This window comes from Accipiter gentilis, chromosome 26 (assembly GCF_929443795.1).
Source record: "Accipiter gentilis chromosome 26, bAccGen1.1, whole genome shotgun sequence".
In the NCBI taxonomy this organism is placed as follows: domain Eukaryota; kingdom Metazoa; phylum Chordata; class Aves; order Accipitriformes; family Accipitridae; genus Astur; species Astur gentilis.
This window is the reverse complement of record NC_064905.1, coordinates 1726367-1747929: the sequence shown is the minus strand read 5'-3', so window position 1 is coordinate 1747929 and position 21563 is coordinate 1726367. Positions and strand designations below refer to the sequence as shown.

Sequence of the window (21563 nt, the reverse complement as noted above, 5' to 3'; positions counted from 1 at the left end):
GAGTATGTGGCAAGAGCTACAGTTATTATGAGAGGAAGGAGACATGTTTATGGCTGAAAGAGAAAAATCAGTAGGAAAGCAGACTTCATGGAGCAACTTGTTGAATTTAAATGAATATGAATGTCAGGAAGCCAATGTATTGGAACATTTTTTGCTATACCTTGTGCACGTCATTCGTCAATTAGCTTGAGATTTCTTACAGCTAAAGCAAATGCAAGTTTGGATGGGAAATAAGTCTTGCCTTTCTCTCTTGAAGGTTTTCAAACCATACCAGGCATCCCAGCATGACATGTGCCGATTCCACTCCGAGGACTACATAGACTTCCTGCAGAGAGTGAGTCCCAATAACATGCAGGGATTCACCAAGAGCCTCAATGCCTTCAACGTGGGCGATGACTGGTGAGTGCTCTGTGCTTCCTGCGAACCCAGTCAGAAAGGGTGCTCCTGCATTGCTCATGTTCAGAGAGCTCTTTTAGAATGTCCCGTTTCTTATTTGCTCTTAACCAGAATGAGGTACATGTCCCTCCTGTCTATATCAGATTACTGAAACCTTCTTGATTCCTTTCCCTTCTCTTTAGATCTTGCAGTCCTCTTTTTTTGATCTATGTTTAAGCTGTAAGCTTGTGGGGTTAGAGACTGTATCTCTACTTGTTCTTGCAGAGTCTCCAATTCTTCTTGAATGTGCAAACTATTTTTTTAAATAATTGCCTGTCATTTTAGCTGCCTTAATATGTGCATGTTAAATTCAAGACAGCTTTAAGAGGCTGATTTTCAAGTAGAACTAAGGAGATACTTGTGGTTTTGTACAAAACTACATGAGATCTTGTTGAGAATATTCAATTCCAGTCTTTAATGCTTGTGAGAGATGAAACTTGAAAGCAAATTATGGAAGGGCTCTGTGGGTGACCGAGGAAATAGCAATATGCCTTGTCTGGTTGAGGATTATCACGGCTGTCAGAGTTAGATTGTTCTTACGTAGTTTGTGGAGGTGAAAGCTGTAAGTACTAGCATGGGAGGAGTTACATTAGCTACAGAACAGTGTTATCCCAAGAAGATACTATTATAGCCTGGTTTTTAATATTCAGGCTGAGAATCAGAAGACTGCTTGTAACCTTGCTGCTCTGATGATCAGAAACCATCTTCTTATCAGAAATGAAAGGGGAAATAAAACCCTATAGTCTTTAAGCCATTGCTTGTCCATGAATGAAATGTGTGACGTGGTGCCAGCAAGCTGGTGACACAGGGGCTCCAGGTCCTGTGTTTCTGTACTCTCCTGGTGCCTGGGCTGGCTCTGCGTGGTGGGATGGATCAGACCTCAGTGCTGTCTTAAGAGCAGTGTTCACCTCTGGTTGCAGTATACTGCATGCTGGGCTGGGGGATGGTAGCAGGATCTTTCAGATACAGCAAGGAGGGAAGAGTGCAGGAGCAGACCAGTCCTCCCCTCTCCTGATGCAGTGTCCCGCATCATGTCCTAGCTCTGGGCATATGTCAGCAGGGCTGCAGGACAGATGCTGGCATGTGTTGTGAGCAGAGGAGCCTTTTCAGGACTAACTTGGAAGCTTTGGTAATCATTATCAAATTCGCTGAGGTTCCCATTGTGTTTCCAGCCAGATTGCTCACCTGCTGGTACTCATTGTGTTATAAGCAGGGTCAGGGTGACCCTAAATGAACTCTTTCACAGAGAATGAGTTTTGGTCTTGCTCAGGTCATGTCCCTGGACAGTTTTATTCCTAGCTTTGCTCTGGAGAAATGAGGAGGAATTAGAAGATGTTCTATGTTTGAATCATGGTTTCTTTTTCAGCCCAGTGTTTCCAGGCCTCTTTGAATTTTGCTCTCGCTATACTGGGGCCTCCTTGCAGGGAGCAACACAGCTGAACAACAAGGTAACTCTGTTGATGTGCTTATCTTTTGAAACACAGGTGTAAGCCAGCTGGTTTTCAATTTAAGGAGAACCTCATGGATTTGTTTTGTAAAACAATGTAGCAAGCACTGCTGTGTTGCAGTGTAAATACCTAGTACTGTAAGGCTTAAGCTTGAGACCATTCTTGTACTGTCGGAGGCAACCATTTAGTAGATGTTTAATCTGGAGGGAGTCAGAGAGTACTAATGTTGCAAGTACTGAAGTCACAAAGTACCCTCAGCGCTGTAGAACAAACCTGGGGTCTTCAGTGAAACTGGCTGCTGGGTGACCTCGAGAGTGCTGCTAGGTCTCTCCTATGGAAATACACTAAATGAGGCCATGCAGAAGGTCTGAAGAAGAGCATTCCTCAGGTGGGTATAAAAAAATCTACAGAGGTTTGAGTCTTTTAGAGACCTGAGAAAGCTCTAATAAGGGTAAAGAACAAGTGTAGGAACAAATTGTATGTGCCAGGTGCTCTGCCTGCTGGTGGAGGAGCAGTGGTGGTGGGAGATGATCTTTTCTGGTCTAATGGGGAATGTAGAGCACAGGACTAATCCAGTATGGACATGATGTAACCAAAACTTGGCTGGGCTAACAATGACGATGGAGCTTTGGAAAGGCCTCTGTAGGAAAAGGAAAGACGAGAAGGGTGTTTGAGCCACAGGGCTGGGGAGGTTGAAGCAGGTGCAAGGTTGTTGTTACCACATTGTCACCTTTAACTAAGTTATCTTTCCTTTCTTAGATCTGTGATATTGCAATAAACTGGGCAGGGGGCCTGCATCATGCCAAAAAGTTTGAGGTAATGAGGCAAATCTACATATTGCTCTGTCTTTTTGAGACCCAGGCTGTGTTGATCCTGTTCTAAAGCTGTTCTGTCTTCTCTCTCTTGCAGGCTTCTGGGTTTTGTTATGTTAACGACATAGTTATTGGCATCCTGGAGCTGCTCAAGTAAGGACATGGGGCAAATGCAGTACTGTCCTGGCTGGCATGTGGTTTCCCCCTGCTGCTTCACTGTTCTCTCTCTCTGTTTCCCCTCCTTGTTTGCCTTTCTAGAATCCACAAAGGCCAACAACTTGATTTTTTTCCGGCCTCCTCTTCAGGCACAAGTAGGGGGGCTTGAGAATTGGAATATCTGGCTCCAGTTTTGTTGCATGCATCTTAAGGGATACAGAAGAGTTCTTCAATTCCATTTCTCATCCATCTGTGAAATACTCATTTCAGGGTCTCCTGAGTCTCTGCGTTTTTGCCACAGTGAGCCTTTTGTAGATAAATGCAAATTATGGCTCACTGAAGACAGTTAAATGACTCGAATCTTTCTTGACTTGCTTGAGTGGCTTAAGAACAGGACTTGAGCAACACATGGATGATCAAAGGACACTTGCTTTGAGTAGAAAAGAGTCAGATTTGGTTTTTTCTTTTTCGAAAATGAAAAATAAATTCAGAATGGGAGGAAGAGTTACAGAAATACCTTCCGTTTCTTGGATTAATCTGTGATTATTTTTTTTTTTGTACTTTCAAATGCCCTCCTTTTCACTGAATCTGAGGCAAGGTGTTATGGAATTAAAAAAGATTTGGGGTTGACCAGACAATAGTTACGTGACTGGTGGCAAGTTTACTCGCTGTCAAAGTCAGATTTATGGGATGCACTGGGATTTCTTGTACCTCCTGCCTCTCGGCCAGTCTTCCCTGCTCTCTGGAACTTCAGGTCTTCACTGTGTATCTCTGCACAGCCATTTTCTAGTCTCACAAGTCCCATATGCCAGAGGCTTCAAATACAGGCCAGTTACCCCCTCATGGGAGCTTATAATATGTCCCTCTTCTCTTGTTCTCTGTTTTCAGGAACGATTTCTGTAGCAGATGGCTGTATACTTGAGTTTGTTTCCCACCATGGGAGTACTGTGGTGCCTCTGGTCTTAGAAGGTCCCTTTCTCCCTTTACCAGTGTGCAAGACCCTTTTTCTCCTTGCTGTCATTTGTCTACAGGACGAATAATCTGGGCTGCCTTAAATAATTTATGTCTCTCTTGGGAGACTGTGGCAAGGTACTGGTCTGCTAATCAGCATGGGTCAGCACCATCAACCAGTTTGATGAGATCACTGCAGACATGCTTAGAACCATGGTACCAAGGCAGATGGCACAAACCACATGCTCCTCTCTGTTTCGATGTTGTCTTGTTTTTTCAGGTACCTCCCCAGTCCTCTAGGTTTTTGGCATGGATGCCAGATCCCCTGTTCTTTGGGGATGGACCAGATGCAGTATTTGCTTGTGAAAAGTTGGAGAAGTTCTTTCCAGCCAAGCAGGCAGCTCTAGGGATGGCTTGGGGCCATGTCTCCAGTGCTCAACAGCACATCAGCTTTGACCATTACCCCAATTAATTTACTTGTAATGATTTCCCCTTCTTCACCCTCTGTCTGTGACCCAGCAGGCGGCTTCTCCAGTAAATGCAGTTCAGGCTGGTGTTGTTGGTGCTAGCCAGCTGGGACATAGTGCTGCCAGTACTCTGGTATGTGGAGGAAGTGAAGTGTTCCTACCTCCTCCTTGGCTAGCTTATCTTTAATTTCCTTTTATGATTAAAAATTGTTGGAGCTCGTAAAGATTAACAGCATGTTGTTTGTAGAGGAATCAAAACCCATCAACTTTCTAATGCCCAGGTGGTTAAAATAGGTTCCCTTCATGTGCTTTCCAAGACATTTCTGGCCCCATCTGAAAACGTTTTATTCTAATATCTATTTCCAAGTACATCAGAAGAAATTTTTTTAGTGGTGGGGCATGTTTGACTGTATACAAATGTCTTGTATCTAAACCATTTGATATGTCTCAGGTGGGAGAGGTGAGTTCTTTTGGCAAGTGGGCTTGTGGGTAGATGTCGGTGGTGGTTTTCAGACTGCCAGGTCATACCAAGGCACGGGGGGAGTAGTGAGGCTGGGTGCGGTGCAGACAGTAATGTTGTTTTTCCTCATGTATTCAATAGATATCATCCACGTGTTCTATATATTGATATTGATATCCATCATGGAGACGGTGTGCAGGAGGCTTTCTACTTGACGGACCGCGTCATGACAGTGTCATTTCATAAATATGGGAACTATTTCTTTCCTGGTACAGGTATGTATTTTCCCTTAGTGTGAGCCTGGCCTTGCTTCAGAATCCTTTGAAAGCTCTGCTGGAGTATAAAAGTGTAAAATCATGAAATCAGAGCTGCAGGGAGAAATGATGGAAGAAAGGGCATGGAAAAGCAATTAGAGAGGAACAGAAGTATAGTTATTTGTAAGAAAGAGGGATCCTAGCTAGGTTAAGAGATCTCAACCCAGACCAGATCTGGTCGTTCCACACCTCTGAAGTCTCAGAGCTGTTATGACTCTCCTGTCTTTCTCTGGCCAGGTGACATGTATGAAGTTGGTGCAGAGAGTGGTCGTTACTACTGTCTCAATGTGCCTTTACGAGATGGCATTGATGATCAAAGTAGGTGTTCCCTGCCATTTCCCCTTTCCCAGGCGTTTGCTGGTCCTTCTGCTCCAGAGCCATGACAAATCTACCTTTCTCTCCAAAGGTTATAAACACCTCTTCCAGCCAGTCATTAACCAGGTGGTAGATTACTATCAGCCCACCTGCATAGTACTGCAGGTAAGCAAGCAAGCCTCTGTGCGCTTGTCCATCCCTTTCAGAGGCTGTAGGTTGGAGGGGGCCACTATTGATGCGTTGTGTTCTGTTCCCAGGGAATCAGGGTTGGTGTGTCCTAGCTGAGCTGCTGTCTATACCCTCTGGTGAATGAGGGCGGCCAAGGGCTGGGGATGCTGATGTGTGTCTGGAAAACAATGCCTCTGTAGCAAAAATTCAGTTGTTATTCTTCTCTTCCCCAGTGCGGTGCTGATTCTCTGGGTTGTGACCGTTTGGGTTGTTTTAACCTCAGTATAAGAGGACATGGGTAAGTACAGCAGGACTGGTGCGGAGCAGTTAGTTGAAAGACCATCCTTCAGTCTGAAGGGCTCTAATGAGTCCTCTGCTGTGAGGCTTGAGCTTTGACTTTGGCCTTCCAGCAGCACCAGCAGTTTTGGTTTGGTTTGGGTTTTTTTAACTCTTGTGTGACAGTAGGGGGTCTCAGAATGAGGCTTTGTACAAGGTGCTGCAAGCAGTGGTTCACAGAGTAGTGCATGGTTCAGGCTCCCTGCGTGGAAGCCCTGACCTTCAGGTATATCACACCAGCTGCCATGGTGTTTGAGTGCACGGTGGCATTTCTGACACGTGAATGTGTGCTGCAGGTAACAGCTCTGGCACTTTTTTGTTTGGGGTTTGTAGGGAGTGCGTGGAGTATGTAAAGAGCTTCAACATCCCCTTGCTGGTACTGGGAGGAGGTGGTTACACAGTTCGCAATGTGGCACGATGCTGGTGAGTCTCTTATCTCCTTGTTGAAGGTCACTGGTTAAGCAGTTGCTGTGGCCTTTGTCCCTGCATGCACCAAGTAGCTTTCTCTGGACTGAGATCATCTTATTGCATGTTTTCAGGACTTATGAAACGTCATTGCTTGTAGATGAAGCAATTAGCGAAGAGCTCCCATACAGTGGTAAGTTGGAGTTCCATTTTCCCCCCATTAGCTGAGCTAAAGTATTTGTTGTATCAGCTGAAGAACTACACTTCTATTCTGCATTGACCAGAGATAAGACCAGGGCCAAAGTGGCTGCACTTTCTGATCTTAGAGATGGCCTTAGTTGTCTCCTACCACCCTGTTGTGGTTTAACCCCAGCCAGCAACTAAGCACCACGCAGGTGCTCACTCACTTCCCCCTCACCCAGTGGGATGAGGGAGAGAATTAGGAGAAAAAATGTAAAACTCTTGGGTTGAGATAAGAACAGTGTAATAGGACAGAAAGGAAGAAAATAATAATGATAATAACAATAATAAAATGACAATAATAATAATAAAAGAATTGGAATATACAAAACAAGTGATGCACATTGCAATTGCTCACCATATGCCTACTGATGCCCAGTTAGTTCCCAAGCAGCGATCCCCTCCCCCGCCCCACTCCCCTCAGTTTATATACTAGGCATAATGCCACATGGTATGGAGTACCCCTTTGGCCACTTTGGGTCAACTGCCCTGGCTGTGTCCCCTCTCAACTTCTTGTGCCCTCCAGCCTTCTTGCTGGCTGGGCATGAGAAGCTGAAAAATCCTTGACTTCGTATAAACACGACTTAGCAACAACTGAAAACATCAGTGTGTTATCAACATTCTTCTCTTACTAAATCTAAAACATAACACTATACCAGCTACTAGAAAAAAAATTAACTCTATCCCAGCTGAAACCAGGACACAGCCACCTGTAGACTTTGCTGGGCAGACATGCCTCTACTGTGTCATGTATAATTTAATTTGGATCATTTCCTATTCAGTGACCTGAGTGTTACTTTTGCTCGCTCTTTTGTTTCATATAATTCCTTGTGGTTGCAGAGCTGTACATCACTGTGCTTTTTAGGATCTGGTCACTCCTAGCATGGTGGGAGTGAACTCTGCTTTCTGCAGAGCAGTGCAGGCTGGCTCCCATGCCTTTGTGCTGTAACTCTCTTGCTCGTTCCATCACAGAGTACTTTGAATACTTTGCTCCAGACTTCACCCTTCATCCTGATGTCAGTACGAGGATTGAAAATCAGAACTCCAGGCAGGTAAGTGCTTGTAGCCTTATTGCAATATCAGCTATGTACTTCCAAAACCCTGTGGTTGATGCTCTGTCCTGTGAAACCAGGTAGAGCCCAGGCAAAGAATTCTTGCAGGGTAGAAAACTGATGAAAAACAAGCAGAACCTTTCCTCTGGGATGTTGGAAAGTCTCATAGCATTTGAGAACCTTGCTGAGTTGTCTTACTGTTATTCTGTGTGCTTGAGTATCAATGATTGAATTAACTTTCCCACCTCCTCTGCTCTGATAAATAGCTTTTTGCACAAATTTGTTTCTTGTGACCACTACATAGACAATGCAGGCAGGTAGCAGTGCTAACAATTGTGGCTCTGTGCAGACTGCCAGATCTCACTGTGGTGATCCCTCTCTGTTTTTCCTATGTAGTACTTGGATCAGATCAGGCAGACAATATTTGAGAATCTCAAAATGCTGAACCATGCTCCCAGCGTGCAGATCCATGATGTCCCTTCTGACTTGCTCAGCTATGATCGCACAGATGAGCCTGATCCAGAGGAAAGAGGCTCTGAGGAAAACTACAGCAGGTACCAGATCTTGTTCTGGAGAAATGGGCTTCCCTTTCTGTCCCTGCTAGGATGGGCAGATGATACACTGGAGACAGTCTGTTTTCTAGAACAGATACTAAGTCACTTCTGAGTCTCTGGTTTTATCCAGGGAGCCTCTCCCTAGAACTGTGTCATCTATTCGCATAACGTTTTATGGGGTATTTGGGTGCAGGGCATCTTCTGATCTTTGGCAGTGTGATCTGGGCATTCTTCTCTGGCTCCAAGGTTGTCAAGGCTCTCCTTGCTGATAGTGATTGTCTTTCCCCCAGGCCTGAAGCTGCCAATGAGTTTTATGACGGTGACCACGATAACGACAAAGAGAGTGACGTTGAGATCTGAGGGCTCTGATGTGGGGCTCTGGACTGTGGGGGGTCCTGCATTGGACATGGGTGCTTGGAGCAGATAACCGGGCCACGTAGGAGCCAGTTAGCCCTCCCTTCATATTTGATTGCATGTGGTGGCAGCAGAAACAACACTACTGCAAGCTTCCGCTACCTGGAGAGGCAGAGAGCAGTGAAATGTGTTCCTTACTTTCCACCATGTGTCATGGTTCCAGCTGTCAGCGCTCTGGGAAATGGAAATTCAAGTAGGCTCCAATCTGTGCTGTGTGCTGGATGGCAGCTATGCAGCTGCCTTCAGAGCCTGACCCATGCTGGTTCAATCACCTCCCCTAACTCCCGTGCAGGCTTCTGCCAGCAAGGTGGGAGCTGGAGCGGTTGTGCCTATGATCTCTGCCTTTCTTCAGCAGCAACACCTGATACATCGTACTCTGCCTGGCCCTCCACTCAGGTACCCAGTTGACTGTCCTCTGAAGCCTGCACTGAGAGTTGCTTTGTCCCTTCTAACCATCTGATGCTCCACAGCTCAAGGAAAACTATGCGAGAAGACAAGGCCAGCTGTGGAATAGGGGTCAGGAGTGTCCCTGGAAGCAGGGAGCAGCTTGATGGAGCAGGATGGAAGAATGTATGCAGAGCATAGTCTTGTTCATTCCCCCCCACTCAGTTTTGTGTTCACAAATGAGTACTGCAACACTTTGCCAAGTTGGACCTGAATTCCCTGTTTTCTTTATTCTTCGAGAGGCTAAAATCACTGTGGAACAGAGGTTTGGCTGCCAAGGTCAGTACATAGTGTGTCTTGCACCTTTAATGTAGCTTCCAGCTGTGTTTTCCAAGTTCACACATGGCCCTTCTGTGTGTTAGCAAGAGATTTGGGCTGCTTGCTCAGAGTGGAAACCATTCCCTCTTGACTGTATCCAGGAGATGTCGCTCTGCTTGTGGATGAGGGGAAGCTGCTTCCTCCAAGTCCTGTCGTCTTGCCCTCACACAGCAGAGATTTCTCTTGGCCATCCTTCAAATCCCAGACTTTGCTGCTCCTTCGCCGGAGTCATCACCTGGTACCTGTTGTGGTTTGGAGTGTGTCATTTGGGGAGGCGGGAGGGGTTTAGCCTCAGACTGTCTGTACTGTTCTGTTTGTTTACCAATGTCTTTAAACATTAAATGAAGAGGCAGTATTTTTCTTACCTGACCTGTTGTTCATCTCCTTAATGCTCACACCTTTTTGGCTCCTGTCCTCCCAAGGACTGAGAACGTGCCTATCGTCTGTGGCAGAGCAGTGTCCTCTGCTGTCTGAATGAATGGAGGGCATTCAGCTCCTCAAAGTATATGCTGGTGAGTTTTCAGCATCAGTCCACAATGAGGAGAGTGCCCTGAATTCCCTTACAAGAGGTCAGGTGGGCTGGTGGACACTCCTGCTTATGCCTCCACTTCCAGTAAAAGCTTTGCAGGAAGCTGCAGAGCTGATTCAAGAAACCTTTCCTGCAACGGTTTTAAATATCATGGTTTCTTTGAGTTGCAGTTTCCATAGGAGTCTGTTCTTTGCAGTCTCACTTCCCTAAATCCCTTGTTGGTGATTATTTTTCTTTGTTTCTATAGACCTGTCGCTATCTCCCTCTTCGCTCCCCATCCCCATGTCCATGACACTTGTCCTTGATCAAATAAGCTCATGCTGGCCTGTTTGGATTGACATTCCTCTTGTGTCTAGTCACTGCCAATAAACCTGTGGAAAAATGGGAGAGGTAGAAATGAAAAAGGTATCTAAAAGACACCAACTTGACCAGATTTGTTGATGTGTTCACAGGCAATGCTTACTCCTCTTAGGATGTTTGCACAACTGCCAGCCCAAGGCTTCAGATTTGTGGGGAGGAGGTAAAGCTTGGCCAGAAGTGAGCTACAGTTCCTGTAACTACAGTGCAAAGCAGGCAGTATGTCAGTGTTACTCCCAGTAGGTGTCCAGAGAAATAAGTTATGGTAGAATTAGACTGGGCACAGAGAGGGGTGATAGCACAGCTTCTGTGTGAGGAGTGACTTGATGGATGAGGATTCTTAGCTGGGGTGAGAGAACTGAGCTGGGAAAGGATTTGTAAGGTCTGTAAACCCACAAATGTTGGAGAGGGTTTCTCCAACTAGATATTAGAGGAGCATCGAATGAAACTAGCAAGGGGTCAGCTCAAAATAGAGGTTGCTTTGCACACACCTAGTTGAGCTGTGTAAGCTTTTGCCACCAGAGAGTGTGAATGTGGGTTCAAAAAGGGACTGGGCGGGGGGGGGGGGGGAGTCAAAGTTGTTAACAAAGACACTTCTGGGTGCAAATTGTTGGTGACTGGGTGAGTACTCTGGAGAAGTATTGCTGTGTGCTTACCCTGGGCTTGTACCATTCCTGCATTTGTTATTAGGCCACTGCAGAGTGGGCACTGGGTAGATGGACCTTACGCTGACCCCTGTTTGGTCAGCTCTATTTGTTCCTAGTATTCTGTAGCCAAGAAAAATGTTCTTTGCAAATTAGAAGACTCAAAATGCTGCTCCAGTGACTAGCCGGACTTGTGAAAAAGAAATGCTTGTGTCCAAATAGAAAATAAACTTGTTTTATTCTAGCTTGCCATCTCTCCTGCTGCCAGAGAGCTGGCTTGTTCTCTTTGCTGCTGTCATCACCCCCTGTAGCAAAACCGATTTACAGGGGCAATCCAGGCTCCCACTTTGTGTAACAGGAAGTGTTTACTTTTGGAAAAAAAGGGAATTCCCCCTTGTAATTCTCTTACCTGTGAAGATGGGAATGACCTTACTTTGCAAACCCCACAGCCAACTCCCCCCCCCCAGCACTGTCTAGGCTTTCTCTTTCCAGAGTGCTGCTCTGTCCTGTGTTTCAAAACAGGGCTGGAAATTTGGAGTATCATCTTACCTAGGTTTCTAAAGGTGGTTTTGTTTCTGTTATTTTGGGAATAGCTAGGAAACACGTCCAGTCTGTAGAGATTTCTTTTTTCCTTCGTATTTTCCTACTGAAGCAGAGTTCTCAAAAATAAGAAACTGTGCCCTATGCTTGCTATCTGATACCGCGGGAGCCACGTTAGACCAGCGTTTATTCCTGGCATCGCCCACTTATGGACACCAAAGTGCTGGGGAAAGACCAGGGTGAGCCTGACACCGCCAGCACCCTCCTAGGTATCCCAGATAAGGTGCCAAACCTGCACCTCCTGATCTGTAGCTGATGCCGAATGACTGGTAGGTTGCTCCCTAAAACACAGGATGGGCTGGCAACAGCTGAAAATAAATGAGGCCCGATTTTTAATTCTCTGTAGGAAACATCTGAGAGTGCGCCCTTGCACACCTCTGTACAACAACGGTAGTTCCAAGGCGCAGGACTGCGCCGAGCTGCAGTGATGGGGAGGGTGAAAACGGGTTTGGGTGCTCTAGAGCGTGTTTTTTCCTTTCTTGCTGGTTTTTCATGCCTTTTTTTCCCCTTGTCCCATAGCCCCTCCTGCCTGCGGAAGACCCGGGGGATGCGCCCATTACCCTGCGGGCGGGGCACACGGCGGGCTGGGCGGGGCCGGGAGGCGGTACCTCATGAATATTCATGTGCGGCGTGCCGCTGCCTGGGCGGCCTCATGGCGGCGGGGCAGGGCGGGGGTCCCGGGGCCGCGGAGCCGGGGTGCCGGGTCCTGGGCGGCGGGCAGAGCCGGGCTGTCCCGCCCGGTTACCCCGCCCGGTTATCCGGCGCCTCCGGCTTTTAGAGGAGCGAGCAAAACCTGGGGTTTTGTTTGGGCTTTTTTCTCCTGAATTACCGCTGATCGGTACAGAACCACTTACGGTCCCGTTTTGGGGGGTCAGTTTAGGTTTAGCTGCTGCGCGGGTGCCTGAGGCTGGCCCCCGGGGCTTGGCAAACTGCGGCGCTGCTTTCCCTTCCTTTCTGGAAAATAACAAACAAACAAAAAACCCCAAACTATATTTGCATTCTATGTGTTCACGTTTACCCTTTAATTTTGCATTTTCAGGAGACTCCAGAAACACCGAGTTTAGCCCTCGGTGCTGCTCGTTGTGGGTTAAGGCCTCCGCCCGGGGTCCCGGGGCTCTCTGCCCGTGACAAGCCGGAGCAGGAGGTGTTCGTGCCCCTGGGACAGCACCCGCCTGATGGCTGCGGTGAAAATATCTCCCCGTGAGTTCATAAAAACCCAAAGTGACGCTGGGGGAGTGTGTCGTACACGCAGTTGTGCTTGTGCTTTTTAATAATCGAGCAATGCCGTTTATTTTCAGGTTTTGGTGAATGGACGCCAGAGTGTGGGATCCAAAGATTTTCAGGAGCTCCTCTGTCATGGAAAGTGGAGAGGCAAAACCTGGCTCAGTGGGGACTAAGCAGGGTCCTGATCACAGGTCTGTGGTTTCTTTGTGTTTCCCCTTGTCCCTGGGGTGCTGGGCTTTTGGAGTTAATAAGCCTGTTTTGAAACTGCTGATTTTCTAGGCTGGCTGTTAAACCTTTGTCCCTTCTACAAAAGGGAAGAAATGTTATCTCCTTCTCTAGTCTCCTGTTCAGCCTGTTAATTAGTGAAAAAATCTGTCTCTTGCAGTTTTCTCTTTGCTGCTGATATTATTATTATTATTATTATCCTCTGCCGAGGGTCCCAGCTCCTGAACTCAGATGGCGTTTGCACAATTTTGGGAGTGCAGCGGCCTTTATTGATTCCAGAGTGTGTGATTGAGATCATAAAGTCTCTCTCCCAGTCCCTGATCCTGTTGAATTGGACAAAGGCTAATAGTTATAGAGTAAATTTTCCTAACAGCACAAGAGGTGAATGATGCTGCCTTGTTTTTCCTCTCACTCAGAAGCCTTTGCTGTGAGCCACAGCTCCTGCCTTGGGGAGGGTTTTTCTTTTTCTCCTCTCTACAGCCTAACAGGGGCTGGAAGGCAGGTTTCCTTCTTTCCTAATTTCATTTTCCAGGATGTGGAAAACAAACTTGAGCTCTTCTAGCCAATGCACAGCCCTGTTAGGTGACATCGGTGCTTGGGGAAGGCATGTTTTAAGTGTGTTTGGCCAACAGTTGTTAAAAATGCACCTTCTCCTATTGCAGACCCTTTGAGTAATGTCTGTACTGGGTGATGCTCTTCCCTTCCAGCTGCAAAAGCAGTGGTGAGAGAGGCTGGGGTGCTCGGGGGGCTGTGCAAGCCTCAAGGGCTACAGTGATGCCAGGAGAGCTTCAGTCCCCTGGCATCATTCAGCCCCAGCAGCCCTTCCTGGCCCTGGTGTCGTCCTCTGTCGTTCTTGTTGTCCTTGTCCCTTTTACTAGCTTGGATTGAAGGGGAACATTTCCTTCCTCTTTAGTGCCTCAGGGGTTCACCAAGGGTGTCTTGTGTTTGTTTAATTGCTTTTCATTTGCTGGCTCCATTTAAAACTTGTTGTACATCTTTGGATTTCTGTCAATAAGTAGCATTTTATGGACTCAAATAAAGGAAGTCTCTAGGATTTCTACCCAGGAGTTAGATGTCCAGCAGACTGTCCTTGTAAACTATTGTCAGCCTTCAGCCTAGTGAAATGTTTAGTGTATGTTTAATGGTAATGTAACTCAAATGCCACTTAAATATACAAGCTCTGCCCTTGTTTCTGCGCTGCCTGGGGAGTAACTCCCAGCAGGTCATAAAAAGTATGCTCTGCTGTGCTTTACCCATTTAAAAGAATAAATAACCAGAACTGCCTTCCTTAGTGCCTACACAGGGCAAGCACCTGCAGCAGTAAAGGCATGGATGCTTTTGGGCAGCTCCAGAGCTATGGGTGATTGTATTCAGGTCACCAAACCAATCCCCTGGTTAGTCCACAAGACTCCATGCTTGCTCAGTGTGACAAAATTTTTTCTGGGTGGAGGCGGATGAAGTCAGTGTCCTATATAAGCAAGTGTTATAACTAGCCAGTCAGCATATCTACAGAAATCAAATTGCCTTCAACTGGAGCTATATGGCTTTGAATGCAGAGGTGTGTTGCTTTTTACTTTCTTGATCTCAGCATGGGCTACTGAGAGGTGTGTGGGGCAAGCAAACTCATTTACCAGCCATCATCAGCCTCAGGGTTTGTGGTCCTTGGTGGAGGCTGAACTACTGAGGACAATTTTGCTGATACGGCATTTCTAATTCTGGTCCTAGGTTTTCCTATTAATGTGTGTTATTTCGTTAATTTGCCTTTGTGGTGTTTTGTAATTATTTTCCATTCATAGCTCTGAGTACCTTTGTGTTTGGGGGTTTTTTTTAATGGCACGTAAACTGTACAATCCTTTCTTTGAAACTTCTTAAACAGCTTTGGAGGAGCAATTTGCTTAGGACAGGGTTTAGGGAAAAGAATAAAATTAACTTGCCTCAATGGGCTGAAAACAGGTTTTGGATAGAGCCGCATCTCTGGTTTCTGTCAGAGTGGATTTTAGCTTTCTAATGAGACTAAAATCCAATGGGTATTTGATAAGCTTAATAGTAGTTGTATTTGCACCACACTCGTGTCATAGCTTGTGCTGGAAACGGTACTCTGCTTGCTGAACTTGTTCCCCCCATGAGTGTAGGTGTTTAAAAAACAGTGTGCTTTTCTTCAACAGCTGGAGAAGCAGCAAGGAGAAGCGGCAGCCTCTGAGGGAGAAGATCGTGGTGGTCTGGGGGAGGTGGTGTCCTGTAACCTTCATCCAGTGCTGTGAGTATTTCTGACCCTCGCTGCTGCCTCTGTGCTGGGGTCACCAGGAGCAGACACTCCAGGCTCTGCAGCGGCTGCAACACAAAACCTCCAACCTGGGTTTTATATATACACATTTCAGAAGCTTTTTAAGTTAAAGCAGGACCTAAAACAATAGTCCCATGAATAAGTCAAAAGCAATGTACATACCTAGATAGCAAGTGTTAAACCTTACTGGCAGTAGTATATCACACCACAGTTCTTTATTTGGTTGCTTACTGAGGCCTTGCAGGAAGCTTTCAGGGAAGTGGTTGGTCAGGCAGTAATTAAGCCAATATTAAATTGTAATAAAGATTCAGCTGTCTGTTGTTTCACCATTCAGCCAACTTCCATAGCTTGTTTTTACAGGAACAGGGGGATCTATCGAGCTCTCCAGCTAGCAATGGCATCTTTTCTTTTAATACAACTTTTTGAAAGTTCCTGGAAATTCTGTTTGCTATTCAGACTAGAGTTTTTGCTATAAAGAAAACCATGATGCATTCTGAATGTTTTGAGTATCTCTTGGTATGTTTAAAAATGCCTCTTTGCAAGAGAAAAAAATTAGTGAAACTCTAATTGCAGAAATATGTAGCTTTCATGTATTAAAAAAAGTAGTGCAATGACAGGCCAACTTGCACGTTTGATTTGGGGCGAATCCCTCTGCTCTCTGCATGCAAATATCTTCTGCCCTAAACCTGAATAAGCCTTGACTGCTTTGACATCCTTTCAAAACCTTGGCTAGAGATTTCCCACTAACTTCTGAGGCTGGGGACTAAGCTATGTGGCCATATTCTCTCTGAAGTTCACTTGATGCTTTTTTTTGATAGTGTCTCTGGGCAGACTGCAATGAGACACTGCATTTGAGAGCTGAGTGTTTCTACACCTACTTTCCTCATCCTCTCCACTTGACTGTTTTCAACTCCTCTGCCCCCTCATTACCCCATCTCTCCTCGATAAACACTGTCTGAGCAGGTTGCAGCTCAGCCCTTTCTTTCTCCCCTTGTGCCTGGCAGACAGTGCCTGCCCTTGGTTTCCTCTTGCTGCTCCTGCCACCCCAGCACTTGGGGTCTTTGCTTTTTCATGGCAGCTGATAGCATTCACACATCTCTCCTGCAGTTCTTGGGGTTGATTTGCTCTCTTGGGATCCCATCATTTTTTCTCAAGATTTCTGGAAAGTGTTAGGATCCATGATGCCAACATGGTGTTCTGTTCGTGGAAAAAAAATGTGCCCTTTTCCCACCACGTCTTTTTGTGGCATCTCAGCTACTTAAATACATGCTGAGATCCCTGTTTGGGATACAGCTGAGCAATTCCTGTGTGTATGGGCAGGCAGTTCATAGCAATGTGAATATTGGCTGTATCAGAGCTCAGTCTGGCGGGTTTCTGCATAAGCAACCTTTCTCCTGTCTTTTCTCTGTAAGACGCAGTTAAGGTGGGATCTCGGTGTGAGTGCTAACAGCCTCGTTCGAGCCCTACTGAGGAGCTCTGGAGGGGAGAGGGCATGTATCTTGTTCTGTAATTTTGGCAGCTGGCTGATTGCCTTCCTCACAGCTCCTATGGGATATGGAGCAGATGTGAGATCATCTGATGCCTGAAGGCTTTTGTGAATAACCAGGCAAGAGCCTTGTCCAGTGCCTGGAGACAATCAGCTCCAGCTTGTTCCGTGTGGTGTCTGCCCAGGCACCTCAGGGCAGTTGTTGGTATGAGCAGGGAAGATGGTAGTGGAAGTTTCTTCCTCTTTAGTAAATCCCCTGCTGTACATTTTCTGGTACTATCACCTCATCATCTACTTATCATGCGACTTACAAAATACTTTCCATCTCTTTGTCCAGCCCTGTGGGACTGCAACTGATCCTCTTTCACAGCAGGGATGAGCAGGCTCTGGAGGCATTGACTGAAGGAACAGGAATAGATAAGGTGGAGCGATTCCAGCCTCTGTTGGATGGCCTGAAGAGTGGTGTCTTGGGGGCACTGAAGGTACTTAATTCTTCAGGTTTTTGTGGATGAGGCACTTGGAGCCTAGTGCAGGAGCTGGAGATCTTGTAGCAGGATGGATCTGGTATGGATGAAATGCCTTTGGCTTTGCTGCTTTTTCCTGCTGCAGCTTTGTGTGTGCAGCTTTTCTGGCTTCCTTGTAAGTCCTAGCCACTGACTTCCAACTCATGGAAGAATGTGTCTCTTGATTTTTTTTTTTTGTTTCATTGTTTTTAGGTGGCCTCTGTGCAGCTGACCAATACTACGATCTACCCTTATGAGCTGGACTTCAGACTTGACATTGATAGGGCGCTGATACATCCTGGATTTCAACACTTCCTTACAGTGAGGAGCACCTCACTTCTCAGCTTGATCTGGAAAGTGGAGGAGGCAGCCGGTGGTTCAAGCCTGGCTTTGGGATGGAGTGGACAAGAGTGAGTCAAGACCCCGCTGTTGCCTGACTGAGTCCAGAGCCCTCCTCCTGGGCAAGACTGAAACTACACCTTTCCATCCCTACCTCCAGAAGTGGCTCCTGCACTCTTTCCACTCAAAGATTAGTTCTGGTATCATTCCTTGGGGAACTAAAACGCCTCATCAGAAAGCAGAATGGGAATTTTAGGGTTGGTTTTTGACAGGAAAGTAAGAGGCTTTAAGGAGGAGGTGGCAGGAAGAAAATCTGCTTGCATGCAAGTGTATGCCATTGTCTGGGACCTGCAACCCAAGACCTGAGGGTGGTCTCCTAAGGGCTCTGATGATGGCATGTATGTCTAGTGCTGCTTGGCTGTGGTCTGCAGCCAATTTGCTGCTGTTCTTACTCCAAATTATTCTTTAAAATGTAAAAAATTGCCATGATCCTTCTTGTGCCTTTGCCTGCAAAGAGCAGAAAAGAGAAAATTCATAAATTCTGTCTTTCTCAGCTGTTCTGTTTTCCTTTTGTTAAAGTGGCTTTGTTCTTTTCAGTTGTGAGGAAGACTTGTAAGACTAATATTTTTAGGGGGAAGAGATTAAAAAGGAGTATTATGCAGAGGATCCCCAGGGAAATCCTCATGCAAAAGGTGGTGCTCACCTAAAGGATTATTGAAAGCTTAAAGTTACTTGAAATTAGTTAAAAAAAAAAAAAAAAAAAAAGGTTAAATAGTCTTCAATCCTTTGTTTTCCATATCTATGCACATAACCTCTCCATAGGTCTATCACTGTGCTTAAATAGGTCAAGAATATAATCTGGCAACTTTGTGTCTAGAGCAAGCTCTTTTTAAATTGTTACTTGTGTGCTTCCTTGCAAATGATTGCAGAGGTCACGACTTTCTGTAGTCAGATGATTGTTGTGGATTTTTTTACGTTTGTAGTTTATGCTCTCCCTTTTGAAAGAAGTTGACTTTCAGAAGAGGACTGTGCCAAACCAAAACAGGACAAACCATTAGTTGGAAGAGAATAAAATAAAGCAACTCAAAGTCCCACATAAAGCAAAGATGAAGGAAGGAATTTGTTGGAAGATCTAAGAACAGCTGAGGTAATTGCCACCTTCTAGTGACTGCTGAGCTCTCTGAAAGTTGTTTTCTGAACTCATTCAGGAGTTGTTCCTGGGTGAAGGGCAGTAAAGGTTGCTGCTAGCAAGAGTGGTGAGCTTGCTGCTGCCTGTGTGAGCAGAGAAGGAAGCTGTACTGCAGGGCCTGAGGATAAAGGTTAGTTTAGAGGAGAAATAGCTGATAGCCAGCAAGAGGGGAGATGCTAGTCAAAAAGCTGAGGGTTGCCTAGTATGGAGTCTACTTGCCATTGATCTCTTGATGCTTTATTGCTTCTAGCAGAGATTCAGAGAAATTGGAGACCTTATGTTATCTAAAAAGCAAGCTTGTTATTTGAAAGAACTTGAAGTAGGGGTTCAGACTAAATGGTTGATTACTTGGTCTGCCTGAATGTCCAGACCCATATCCTGGTTGTGACAGTGACTGAAAGCTGGTGCCTGGGGAAGTATATGAGAAAGGGGAAGCATCTTCTGGCCTCCAACCTCATGTTGCTCCAAGACTGAGTCAGGTGTAGTTTTAACGTACCTGGTAGCCCTGAGTGGATTTATTTTCCATAAACCTGCCTGGTCCCTCCTTGAAGGTGTATCGTCTCTGAGCATCTGTAAGATCCCCGGAGCAGGAGAGCCTCAGCTCCGCTGCCCTTCATGTGAAGAGCTCCCTCTTACCATAGAGTCACAGAATGTCTCAAGCTGGAAGGGACCCGTAAGGATCATCAAGTCCAATTCCCATTCAAAAATCTTGTTTGTTTTGAACCTGATTCGTGATCTTGTGGGATAGGTCCAGTCTTGTTTCAATAGATGGTGAACAGCAAAATCCTCCCCATCCTTTCCATACCCCTACAATTCATCATTTTAAACCTCTGTTGTTCCTCCCCTTCACTGTCCCTCTACCTGGAGAAGTCCTAGTTTACTTGTTTGTCCTGCATGGAGAAGCCGTTCCACATTTTCCTCATTCATGTTCTCTGAAATCTTGAAAAGTTACAATTGGGCATGTTTATGAAAACTCAATGACAAATACGTCATTGTGAGACCTTTCCTTATTTGAACCGAGGAGCTTGCAGGAATATTAATGCTTTGTTGCTTTGTCGCCTTCTGCTGCAGACCTCTCTACTATAAGCTGATTGATGATTGTGTCTCCCCAGTCGTACAAAAATGGAGCTGACCCCAACTTCAGGTGCAAGCACCTTGACATGAACCCTGAGCGGTTGATAGGTTAAGTGCTTCCATTGATTATAGCTCAGCTAAAACCAGCCCCGTCAGATCATGGTCCTAGAGCAAACCCTTTTACTTCATCCCTGTATTCACTGGAGCTGTTGGCTGTCAGAGTTTCTTGCTTCTTTCTCTCCATGTCTTTCTTTAACCTGACCTGTCTTGTTGTGTGTGTTTTCAGCACGCCTGCTCCCACCCCCATGCCGCACATGGGATGGGGATTGAGACTGATCTTCACTACTTCATTTAGAGCACATCTCCCATTGCTTGAGCACAGCGATTCTACCCGTATGAAATCCAGAATGGGCGGAGAGTGCTACCAGGATCCAGTGGTCTGTAGTGACAGCAGCTTCCAGAAGAAACCATTATCCTGTGGTGTCTTCCCTAAGAGAGGGGCATGTCAGCCTTCAGGCAGAGGTTCTGCAGTAGCAGATGGGGTTTCTCCAGCAAGGCCAGAGCACAGCCCTGCAGTGGGTGGCATGGGGCATTGTGCAGCTTGTGGGTGTATTGCAGAAGGAAAAGGGGAGAGTGTTTACATCAGCTCTTTTCTTAATTGTGTTTCCCTTCCTTTTCTTTTTAGATAACTCAGTTGATAAAACCAAGGTGAAGAAAATTGAAGCAGAGTAGTGGAACTGGAGAAAAAGGTTTTTTGCTGATGTGGTTAGGTAACAAGTTAGCAGGGATCAGACTAAAGCCTGTTTTGCCTGTTGCTGGACTACAAGTGCTGCCACTCACTTCTGCCTAATTGATTACCACTGTACATATTGTGCTTGATCTTTCTGACAGGGCATATGCTTACATCTTAATTAAAAAAACAAAACAAAACAACAGGTTGCACAGTGAGGGAAAACAACATCTGAGCTGTGGGTGTGAGTTTCCTCTACCTCTTGAACTTGCAGGCAGTCAGATAGTCCTCTGCAGTTTCTGTCTGGTGTGAAATAATGGAAGTTGTAATGGGATGGAATTGAAAAATGCTGTTCCCGTCACTGCGGTACAAGAAGCTGCCTCCAGACTGTGCCATATCTGTAGTGTGAATCCCTCCCAGTAAGAAAGGCGTTGCTGCCTGTGTTTCAGTGTGGATGTGTGCCTTGGGAAACTTGGGGCCAACGCTGCTGGACTGCAGATGGGACTGTTAGGATTTTTTTTTGCCTCCTGGGTTAGGCAGAGGCATGAATCTTTATCTCTGATTGTGACTGGAGTACTGCATGAGAGCTGCATGGTCGAGGTTTTGAGAGCTTTTTAGGAAAAGCAAGGAATCCCCCCCCCATCCCTATATATACACATACTCCTTGTACGTCCTTGCTCAACTGGTATGTTTGTTGCCTCTGCAGCTGGACTCAGAACTGACTGCATGGAAGAGCTGCAAATTGAAATGAAGGTGGCGAAAAGGGACTTTGAGGAGAAACTACTCGATGCACGTGGTGGGAAGGAGATGCTGGACCTGGGGAAGCAGCAGATGACTGCGGAGAAGCAAGAACTGGCAAGCAAAGTCTCCTATCCGAGTGAGGAGGTCCATCTCGGGCTGAGACATGGGCTGATGAGTTGGGGATGCAGTACAGCAGGCCAGAGACTGTGTTCTCCTCAAAGAGCTCTGTCCCTTTCTGGGGAGAGGTGACATTGGAAGGAGGAGAAACAATGAGAGGCTCCCCTGGTCAGAGAATTGGGGGGTGCCCTCAGGAGGCTTTGAGTCACTTTTGCTAAAACAGGTAGAGACA

General features: G+C 46.1%; 1 protein-coding gene across 3 annotated transcripts in view; it reads left to right on the top strand.

The window, feature by feature from the left end:
• HDAC3 (histone deacetylase 3) overlaps positions 1-21563 on the top strand; it is a 61652-nt gene that overhangs the window by 4879 nt on the left and 35210 nt on the right. The window contains exons 3-24 of one of the 3 annotated variants that reach the window (XR_007509735.1): positions 257-399; positions 1802-1883; positions 2643-2699; positions 2793-2848; positions 4871-5004; positions 5281-5361; positions 5450-5523; positions 5760-5824; positions 6196-6285; positions 6402-6460; positions 7480-7559; positions 7956-8113; positions 8404-9250; positions 9712-9801; positions 12459-12619; positions 12718-12834; positions 13531-13589; positions 15034-15125; positions 16976-17202; positions 17355-17878; positions 18464-18627; positions 20030-21358. Coding sequence is in view for 1 of the 3 variants with exons in the window: in XM_049830059.1 (XP_049686016.1) it covers positions 257-399; positions 1802-1883; positions 2643-2699; positions 2793-2848; positions 4871-5004; positions 5281-5361; positions 5450-5523; positions 5760-5824; positions 6196-6285; positions 6402-6460; positions 7480-7559; positions 7956-8113; positions 8404-8473 (1149 nt within the window). In the remaining 2 variants the exon portion in view is untranslated. Of the gene's footprint in view, positions 1-256; positions 400-1801; positions 1884-2642; positions 2700-2792; positions 2849-4870; positions 5005-5280; positions 5362-5449; positions 5524-5759; positions 5825-6195; positions 6286-6401; positions 6461-7479; positions 7560-7955; positions 8114-8403; positions 9654-9711; positions 9802-12458; positions 12620-12717; positions 12835-13530; positions 13590-15033; positions 15126-16975; positions 17203-17354; positions 17879-18463; positions 18628-20029; positions 21359-21563 lie in introns of those variants that run through there. The other 2 variants (XR_007509736.1, XM_049830059.1) reach the window with 2 other exon arrangements.